The sequence below is a fragment of the Argopecten irradians genome, chromosome 6 (assembly GCF_041381155.1).
Source record: "Argopecten irradians isolate NY chromosome 6, Ai_NY, whole genome shotgun sequence".
Lineage (NCBI taxonomy): Eukaryota > Metazoa > Mollusca > Bivalvia > Pectinida > Pectinidae > Argopecten > Argopecten irradians.
In genome coordinates this window covers 38,961,424-38,972,352 of record NC_091139.1, presented here as the reverse complement: position 1 = coordinate 38,972,352, position 10,929 = coordinate 38,961,424, and the positions used below count along the sequence as shown (strand labels likewise).

The following is a 10,929-nucleotide window of genomic DNA, read 5'->3' as shown; positions in this document are numbered from 1 at the left end:
TAGTATCAAATACTCTTCATAGATGGAAAGGTCTTAAGGTCCTTTACAAAAATTGTGAATTATATGACCTTGGAGTCTCACGTTTTCCCTTGGGGAGGGGGTCATATTTATTATATTAATATAGAAAAAGCACATTTATGAGCATTATTTGCTCAATTTTCACTGGAAATGAGTCGAACTTTGTTAGAATTATTAGCCTGAGATTGTATTTTATCCATATTGGTCCTGGTCAACCCCTAAGGGCCAGAGGGCGGGGCTAAAATTGGTCAAAATGGCTAAAATGGTATCTCGGATTTTCCCGTGAGTAGGGAGCCAAATCTATCATAGTTTATATTGGAAAAACACATTCATGAGCATAGTTTGCTTAGGAAATAAATCAAACTTGGTTAGAATTATTACCCTGCGATAGCATTTTAGCATCATATCCATATTGGTCCTGGCCGAACCCCATGGGCAGATGGGTGGGCCAAAAGGGATCAAAATGACTAAAATTAAAAAAAAAAAAAAAAAAAAAACTCTTCTTCATTCACAGATTTAGTGGAAGCAGATATTCTTATAGATTGAAAAGTCAACTTTATGAAATCACTGAAATCAAGGGCCTGATGGGTCAATATATATAGTGTTTATATGTCTTTGTTTCATTCTGTATCCGAACTCAGGTGACTGCTAAGGCCCATGTGCCTATTGCTTTCTTAAGGAATCTCGAGTTTCTGTTCATATTGTGTACGAGTTATCTTTTTTTTTTGTCTCGGACAGTGATTATTTTACAAAACCGTCAAACTTCTGATATTTTACCAGTAATATTGTCTTAGCTGGTCATGAGTGTCCTGACCAAGTGACAGATATCATTGTAAATACAAACGCCTATCCTCGATACTCCAGGGCTTACTGTTATTGTCGTTATATATTTAGACAGTGAAAGTAACCCCTGGAGTATCGAGGATAATTTGAAATGATCAAAAACCGAAAAATAATTATGAAAATACCCCACATAGTGGATGGAAATGTAAAACAGGTCGACAATTGTCTCCCTTGAGAATAATTTCTATCAATCAAAATCAATTATCAGAACCATTGACTATTTTACGACTCGGTTATCCAAAAATCTTTTTATAGCCATGTATGTTGTACCATTAAAATTCATTTTATTAGTAAGATAATCAAAGCATAGTGACAAGATGAGATTCGTGGGGTATTTCGTGTGAACATGTGAAGCATATATAATAAATATAATACACTATACTGTAGGTATAATGATAAGACTGTCATTGTGTAAAGCGCATATGGAAGTCAGTTTCATACTAAAGGGGTAAGTAATGTGAATGGCATTTTCTTCAGTTGGTAAGAGTTAAGTATGATTGTACTTTTTTATATGTGGTACATTACCATAACACGTTCACTCAAAGCAAAACGAATCCACCGTCCCACTGTCAGTTATATAAAATACACTTGTGATTACCGACATGATATCAATGTCTATGGCTGTATTTAATGACCATTATGAAACATGTCTCTATTTGTTACCCAGTATAAATATTGGCTTTTGGCTGCTTTCAAAAGAACATTTCGGGAATTACGTAATTCGTTTGATCACAGATTTTTATTTGATAAAAATATTTGAAATATTGATCATACGACGCTATACCCGTAAATGGCTCGTCTTATTCAACATCAGGAAGTAGACCCGACAGTACCCATTACTCATACCAGGTATTGAATGTGGTATTTATTCTGTTAACTTTGTTTTGTACATAGGAAAGAATACTTTTGACGTCTTTCAATTGGCATTCATAGCCAATATGCGTGCCAACTGAACAGAGGCAAATTACACGAAGCGCGATAGCGCTTCAATGCTTATATTTACATTTGGTTACAATTTTTATGTTGAAATATGAAAGGATTTTGCATCTATAATGAATTAATCATTTGTTATTGTCATGGATCCGGATGGAACAGCCATTTGAACAGCAGTGAAAATGTAAATATACAGCTTTAACCATTACGTATTGTTTGAATCTGTTCAGAGCCCTGTTGTTCACAAGGTGATAAGCGTAAAGATGGGTTCACGGGTATATAAATGGGTTTTTTCAACCATGAAACTGGAAAATTTATTACCATGTGATTTTCTAGTGGGCATATTAAAAAGAAATCAAGAAAATGGTAACAAATACTGCAGAATTACTCGATCCACAGTCATTAATATTCTCACGCGCATTTCGAAGCCAATAAACTGGACAGATATACGATATCTTTTGAAACTATTAAACTCATGCTATAATATATAAAGGGAGACATTGTGCATAACATCAGAAAAAAGTGTCATTTAAGAAACCATGGATATATTGCGAAAAACATAAAACTAAAAGCACAGCAACACAGCTTATCTCACGGAATCACCGTCCAAAGGAAAGTTTGGATTATTATACAAGATAAGATCTATAGTAAATGAAAGACATTGCAGAAACCGAAATAATTTTCACGCTATTTCGCATCGTTTTTCCGAAATAATGACAGGGTGTACATCTAGAGAAAATGAATATCCACGACAGCGACCTTAGCATCCCACACTAAAATTCATTTGTTTAAACTATATAATGTTTATTATATACTTAACACGACATTAAGACAATCGTCGAAGTAAAGGAATAACGTATCCGGGTGAATATGACGAATGACCGTACCAGTTAAAACTATAACTTGGCTTACAAAACTGTTTAACCGTCTTTTGTATTTATATTTATACCAGGAAACATACCCGGGAATTACACCCTTTTGTGTGGGTACTATAAAGAGGATAGAGAAGACCGCCGATCTTCACACACCTGGACGATTTCGGCAGTGAGGTAGGTGTGAATGTGTTGTGATGATGTTTATAATGTTAGATATTCAAAGGTTGTATGGTTATATGATATCTTATAGGAATAACGTTGCTTAATAGTTCATTAAATTTTGCCATAGAGTTGTAACTGGTATATCTTTGGGACGGACACAAATGCAAAGGGACACAATCAATCTTCATTGACATAATTTTATACCTAAATATTATTATAAATATTCATATATGTGAAAGATATTTACATTAAGATATATCTATATCAATACTTTTAATGGGAAATGTCCTCTTGAAGCTTATCAACAAAATTGATACTAATGTGAGGTAGTAAGTGTACTAGAAAATATTTTAGATATGTTTGAAAACCTTCTTGCATCACTGCGACCTTTAAATGTTATTGATTGGTTTAGATTCTCTGTTGAATACGCTATTATCATGCCAAATGAAAAAATAAAAGCGTTCTGCACCACGATATGCAATTTTATTCAATATGTTGTTACATAAATGTCTGCACACGGACAGATAAGTTTGACACACTATGTTTTCTATTTCCACCCGGTCTACAAACCATATATAGTTTTATATTTCTCGTACCCCGGAGATAGACCAAATCTTAAACAGTAACATTTCATCTTTTTCAAAGTAATATTCTGCTGCCAAGTCAGTTTTGACATTAAATGACGTCTTCACTTTTGTATTTGATATCTGAATTTGTATTTCATATCTGACGCTGATTTTTGTGTTCTCAACCTCATTTTTCGTTGACGTTAACTAAATACAATTTAACCTATATGTGACCTATAAGTCCTATTTACTGCCGGTGTGTAGTTGTTTGCATGATACACTGAAAGTTATCAACTTAGGATTAGTCTCAGAATAACTGAAGGATAGTAAAATATACCAGCTTGAAGATTCAAAAGGCACTTATTTTAGATGTAGGCATCTACCATAACAAACAATTCTTGATGTTATATTGTCTATCTGTGTGTACTGGTGGCTGAGTGAAGTGGGTGAGATAGACCATCATTTGTAACCGTATACCCTGGAATGTGGTGAAGTGGGCACGTTCTAGAGTCTAGCTGTCTACCCGGATCATGACAGCAGTAGAGCAATACTTGATAACGTAACAATGGCTAACCACATTACAAACGTATCGGTAGCTCGCTTATCAGTATTAATTATCTAACGAGGAACTATCCGGGAGCATGGAGCGGTAATATGAGAACATCGATATGCTCCTAATGTAAACATTCTCCAGTTTCTCAGAGTAAAACTGTCAACACCGTCAAATAGGCGGAGTAGACTGTTCCTAAGTTGCGGGAGCTTAAAATGTCGAGTTTTAAAAATAAGATTTTTAAAAAAGTAAGAAAAAATGGTATTGGTTTCAAACAATGTCTGACCCTTTAGTTCCTTTATGTTTGATATTTATAAGGATTTCGTGCATGCATTGAACTTAGATGAATTATTTCATTTTTATTGTCTCTTTACCTATTTCTGGATAGCAACATCCTGCATCCCCAAGTTCCTAACACACGGTAGTACATGGCCCGCTTTATTCGACGTTTTAAGGCGTGGTGTATATAACGTTGACAAATTAACTACTATGAGAAAGTTAAACGATCAACATCTTCATTTTATTTCAAAAGGTAATTTGTCTTGGTCCAGAAAAAAAGTATGCCAAAAAATTTCATACAAGTTTGTAACTTGACCCAGATTTGACCTAAATCTTCATGACTATATTTGTCGTCCATGAAACAGAGAACGTTTACGCTCATAACATACATAATACATGAATGAGGTCATCCTTAAACGACCCAAGATGTTCATAGCGGTTAAACCCAACCAACCAACCAAATTATACATATCGCAGAGAAATACGACATCGACAGTTGGCTGCTTCTACGTTATAGAAGTATCTTTATGATTAAATTGAATTTGCCATTTGTCTGAAGATCCTTAGATCAGTAAGTAATTGTATCTATATTATTTTGATCATTTTACGATGGTGCGTATGCAGACGCTTGACTCATATGGAATGCCTCAAAATCTGCAAGAATTCAAATGACATTGATTAGAGTTAATAAAAAGTAATTTTAAATTGATTCATTTACGTTAAACATAATTACCCCGTAAACGTAATGATATGTTTTCCATAGCCATTGACAATCAAATGGTATGATAAAAAAAAAAAATAAAAAAAAATATATATAAAAAAAGAACCCGATAAAGGGATATATTGATATATTATGGTTTTGTAATGATTTTAAAGCTATTCTTTTCACCAAACATTATCCAACAAAATATTATGAATTAAGAGTACAATTTTCTCGAAAAAGAACAGATACATATAGAATTTAACCCATTTGTGAATTAAACAATAAACAAGACTGTATGAACTATTTACTATAATAATGGGCGCTGGTGATGTATTTGTGTACTCAATATAATATTTATCTATTTATATAAAAAATATGGGGTTGATTTAAATTAGGCGATTTGTTTGATATAGTACTTACGATGTATTTAATTTACTTTTACAATTGATAGGATTGAGCGGGTGCGCTGTTAGTTGTCTTGGGATGTAAGCTTCACTCAGGTAGCAATTACAGTAATGTTGGCTACAGTTTCCGTTATCGCAATATGACAAGATAAATACACTAGTTTTGCTTACACCTCAAAAGGAGACTTTCCTTAAATGAGTATAAATGTAATTGTTGATATGACAGGAAGTCAAATAAATCCATATCAATCCAAACAATCTTTAGTTCATTGTAATGTGAACTACACATACTTACATAACAACACAACATATACTAGAAAAATTGCCAATATAAATCACTGACACAGTGACCCGCTTTTATCGTATACTAAAGCCGATTGATGGTAAAGTGTATGATGAGGCTTATACCAAGGCCGAGATGAGCTATTTCACTTATTAGATATTTTAATGATGTGTGCCGTGTAATACAAACCAGGAAGATCAGCATCTATATCACTGATTGATAATTTGATTTGGCAGGGGATGATTAAATTTGCTTGGATGTGTGGTAAGCCGAGATTGACTTTTGGAATAGGAAGTGCAATAGTGTTAAAAGGAAGGGAGTTTTAGAAGTAACACATGCAGATGAGTTTAAAAACTTGATTGAATAATCATTTTATTGATCCGTGTTTTTTTTAAGAAAACAGTTTTATAGTCTGTATGCAGTCTAAAGGAGTTGGTCGTTGTTTGGTTAACTTAAGGCTAAAACGTTTTGCGATGGAAGAGCAAACTTCGACCTAGATTAGTTTCGCGAGTGCAATTTGTGAAGCAAAAAACTATTACTCGAATATGCGGGTGGAATCATCGTGTCCGTCTTCAGTTAGTTTCCAGAAATTTCCTTGAAATACTGACAGTATGTTGATGTACAGCTGGGGTTTGAAGTTTTCCTGGAATAATTCAAGTTGACAGCCGTGGTTCCCTTATTTGTGCATGCCGTTCCCTTTTTTATTGAAATATATGGCCGTGATTTCAGATTGTGCAAATATTCATTACATATGCTGCCTAAAATAATTCGTAACTCGTACTTCAACATTTTTTTAGAATCCGTCTTTTGTTGTTGAGACCATCATGGGTAACAAAAGCAGCTCGCCGAGTCCGAAGACAATGAAGGAACTTAAACAAGTCTTATCAGAAGAATACAATAACGAGGAGATACAGACATGGTATGACGAATTCAAAGCTTCTCTGCCGAGAGGCCAATCAAGTTTGCCTATGGAAGCTTTCATCAAAGTGTACAATAGGTGGTTTGAAGGAGATTCTGCCAATTTCGCTGAGCGGGTCTTTCGTGTGTTTGACACTGATGGTAATGGCCAAGTTGATTTCAAAGAGTTTATGATGGGGATCTACGTGTCTGGGTCCCCTATGGACGAGGAAAGGAAGTTGGACTGGGCCTTTAGGATGTATGACATGAATGGAGATGGCTATATATCGAGAGAAGAAATGCAATACATGTTCAAGGTAATTTATATGATAACAAGTTACACATGAAATTTTGTGGGTGACAAATTCGCGATTTACTGTTTGGGAGTTATTTGCGATGGTTATTTTTTGCGGATTGTCTTTGTATCCTTTGAAACCGTCAGTTATACGACAGGCTGTGATATGTTCAACCGTGATTTTGATAAATTTAGCGAATTTGAATAAAATCCGCGAATTTAGGGAACCTAAAAACTCCGCAAATATGAAAATTATATAACACATTTGAAAACATGTTAGCTAGTTCATTCTATATATCAGAAGGCTTCAATCAATTTCTCTACATAAAATGTATTTTAACGATATATTTGCATATATTTATGACGTCGTAAGGAAATATTTAATTATATTGTTACACCTATGTCATACATGCACAGTTGAGTGTAAGCTAACATTTCACCATAGTGCACAAGGAGTGTTGGAACATCAAAAGCATATATTGGCTATTTGACTGTGTATATTTGTTAATAACAAACGCAACACAAAATTGCAAAGATGATATTGTTCAATTGGCGAATTGAGATCACTCTCATTCACAATACCATGTACCAACTAATATCATATCATATTGTAGAGACCTAAATGTGTCAGAAATGTCTGCAGTACAATCTCTCCTCTGTATTGAAAACATTACACTGTGGAAATATTGAATATGTTATCTATGCTATATGATTTGTTTTTGTGATATACATTTTAAAAGTAAATCCTTGTTAACTTTCAGGCAATTTGTCGAATGACATTAGCACAGCTTCCGGAGACTCACTCAACACCGGAAAGTCTTACAGACTACTTCTTTGAACATTTTGACGAGAACAAAGACGACAAAATTAGCATCGAAGAGTTCATTTCTAAGGCAAAGACATACCAAGAAATAATACATATGTTGGAAGTTGACCCATTCCTTGAAGACTAATAGTTATTTTTCCAAAACGTCGTGTCTTGACAATGATTTGAAGGGCGTAACTTCTAACGACATACGTATAGTTATTTTATTTGGTTGTCAATTCTCTCTACATTAATAATGTTCATGTTGTTAAATAAAATTTGATATTATTGACTTTGTGACGCAAGTACAGTACATGACATCAATGATCTGAAATAGTCATTTCACCAGTGTTTTACACATCAACGTTATTCATTTACAGGATTAAGATGTATCCACATGGCCCATATATAATTACAGTAAAACCCCTATAACTCGAACAGCAGCATAAACTATGCAATGGTTTCTGCAAAGGTAAATTAAAAAAACAAAACTTTTTTCTGCCTTCGGATTCCGCCTGAAGACGCCTGTCAGTTTTTGTTATTTCCATTATATTATATAAACAAATGACCATGAAGATAGATATAGGACGGCTTTCGATATTTAGCGAGTTAAAATGTAGGTCGTAAATGAGTTAGATGCCTTTCATATGATAGTTTGATATGCTCCTTTATTCATTCTTGTTTTTGTATCAATATCGGTATGATAATGCCTGCTTGTCATTGAAATGATGTGATACTCCGAACTTGATATTTGACACAGAAAAGTGCATAAAATGAAATTAAATATGTAGGTGTCAGCATAATGAAGACGAGAGAAGTGGTGCTAGTATGTCTAGTAATGCGACTCATTGCAAACTGACACCTTGGACGTTCCTATCCCATTTCTACATTTATCCCGTGGGCTTATTGACATTTCTACAGTTACCCTATGGGCTTATTTACATTTCTACAGTTACCCTATGGGCTTATTTACATTCCTACAGTTATCCATTGGCTTATTAACAAATGTAAAAATATTAGAAAAAAAACAAAAAGTGAACTCATTTAAAGTAAATTTCAACGTCATTTTAATAACACATTTTCCATACTAAATTACAAAAAAAAAAAAAAAAAAAAATCACTCTTACATATTAAAAATAGCACGATGATGTGAAACACACAAGAGATATGAGAAACTTAAGTTAAAATATCACAACAGATTAGAAATGAGGGTTAATAATAAGGATCTTATAAGCACTGTTAGAAAACAAACAATTTAAACCATTATCACACGGAATACATAAACAAATCTAACTCTCCCCGTCACAAAGATGTTTGTAGATTGTCCTATGCAGTACTCTACGGTATGACGATTGAGCTGAAACTGTAGAGGTTATCTCCTGATGAGCAAGCATTGGCTTCCACGTGTTATTATGAGAGTGGAGACAAAATCATGTCAGAACTAAAATTTATCCTGTGAACTTATAACATTGAATAATATCTAACCAAAGACTTCCCTGTAATGGTGCAATGAATACAATGCACTGTTTCATACATTTTATCGTCATCGACTTTAATGCGGTTGATTTTTGTACTTGCATTGCAATAAACTTTTTTACTCCAGTGTATAATAACGTAAATGAGCAGAATGTAAATACATTTGCATTTGGTTTGCTTTCTCTGTAGACATTTTGTAGATATAGACTTTGTTGTGGAGATGAATAGCTTTTATCAGCATTAAATCTTGAGGTTAACACTAAACTCACTTAAATAAATATCTTTCAACATGAAACAGAAATGCTGACGTGAACACACAATAAAAATCAATATTTAAGTGGAGAATAAAAGAAGAAAAGTCACATAAAGAATAAACAACACAAATTTGAGGTCATACAAAGAATAAACAACACACATTTGAGGTCACACAAAGAATAAACAACACACATTTGAGGTCACACAAAGAATAAACAACACACATTTGAGGTCACACAAAGAATAAACAACACACATTTGAGGTCACACAAAGAATAAACAACATACAGTTAAGGTCACACAAAGAATAAACAACACACATTTGCGGTCACACAAAGAATAAACAACACACATTTGAGGTCACACAAAGAATAAACAACATACAGTTGAGGTCACACAAAGAATAAACAACATACATTTGCGGTCACTCAAAGAATAAACAACATACATTTGAGGTCACCCAAAGAATAAACAATATATTTGAAGTCGCATATCTCAGGCAAAATGAGGCAACATAAAATACACCGAATTAAAACCTGACGTTAACAAGAGGTGTACAAAGGAAGTCACATAGAAGACAAACGATAAATAATTGAGGTTACATAAACATGAAAAACACAATGATTTCAATCAAAAGGATAGACAACGTATATTTGAGGTAACTAAATAAAGGAGATCAGTTGTTGGATCTAACAGAATACAAAGTGATATCGTCAGTTGTACGCTGTACGAATATAACACGAGTATAAATACTACGACATTGCCAAAATGATAATCCTTGTCAAATATTCAAAATTCTAGCAGATTTCTAACCGCTATGGAAGTGCTCATACAAAAATATTCAGAATATTTAAATACGTTTTGCTTTAAAACTTTTTTATGAAAAACGTTTGTCTGATAGAAAGCTTTGCAACACCAGTTATATTATGTTTTGTTCTCTATGTTCCCCCGTAGTAAACGTACACATCATAGTTCTAAATAGATATATATTTCTTAGATAAAGCATATAAACTTGGAACTTATCAACTGAACATAGACATCAAACCATCTGCTATATAATTAGTCTAAACACATTCTTTCTGCAATTTTCCACGTCATTAAAACACTCTATCACTACAGTACATACCACTCCAAATATTTGTGTCTACTCCGAAACTTAAATATAACAAAAGTTAAACAGTACATTGTAACAAACATTTCATAAATAAAGTAAACTAAAGATGGTTAATACAACATATGTCATGATGCCAATATTTGCTAATCGTTAACGTTTCATAAATCATTGGACGAAAGATGATATATTAATATACATTTCAAAATGCAAACCTTAGTAGCTAATTCATAAATCAGCCGATGATCACAAATAATTTATTGGTGAAATATGTTTCATTCATAAAAAATGTTAAATTTATCTAAAATAAACAACATAATTTATATAAATATAGAGTAAAGTAATTAATGTACCGTATGAACAAAAGCCACACGGCTTGATAAAGCACCTCCATCGAAATTTACGACCATCACGAATTATACTTTCAAAACTTCTCTCTTATTGAATTATATATAATTAATTAAGTTGTACTTA

General features: G+C 33.3%; 1 protein-coding gene across 2 annotated transcripts; it reads left to right on the top strand.

The window, feature by feature from the left end:
* Nucleotides 1–1,247: 1,247 nt before the first annotated feature.
* LOC138325829 (neurocalcin homolog) lies at nt 1,248–7,906 on the top strand. Of its 2 annotated transcripts, none has more exons than XM_069271766.1 (4): nt 1,248–1,309; nt 2,747–2,843; nt 6,414–6,830; nt 7,570–7,906. In XM_069271766.1, the coding sequence occupies exons 3-4, from the start codon at nt 6,441–6,443 to the stop codon at nt 7,759–7,761; spliced, it is 582 nt and encodes a 193-aa protein (XP_069127867.1). In that variant the 5' UTR covers nt 1,248–1,309; nt 2,747–2,843; nt 6,414–6,440; the 3' UTR covers nt 7,762–7,906. The 2 variants fall into 2 exon arrangements, with proteins under 2 accessions (XP_069127867.1, XP_069127868.1); XM_069271767.1 differs by lacking the exon at nt 1,248–1,309 and adding an exon at nt 1,831–1,978.
* Nucleotides 7,907–10,929: the final 3,023 nt, after the last annotated feature.

What these genes read in the sequence shown, in the direction of transcription:
- LOC138325829 (XM_069271766.1), top strand. Translation starts at nt 6,441, where the DNA reads ATGGGTAACAAAAGCAGCTCGCCGAGTCCGAAGACAATGAAGGAACTT. An exon ending in AAATGCAATACATGTTCAAG is followed by an intron (nt 6,831 to 7,569) that starts GTAATTTATATG and finishes GTTAACTTTCAG; the next exon opens with GCAATTTGTCGAATGACATT.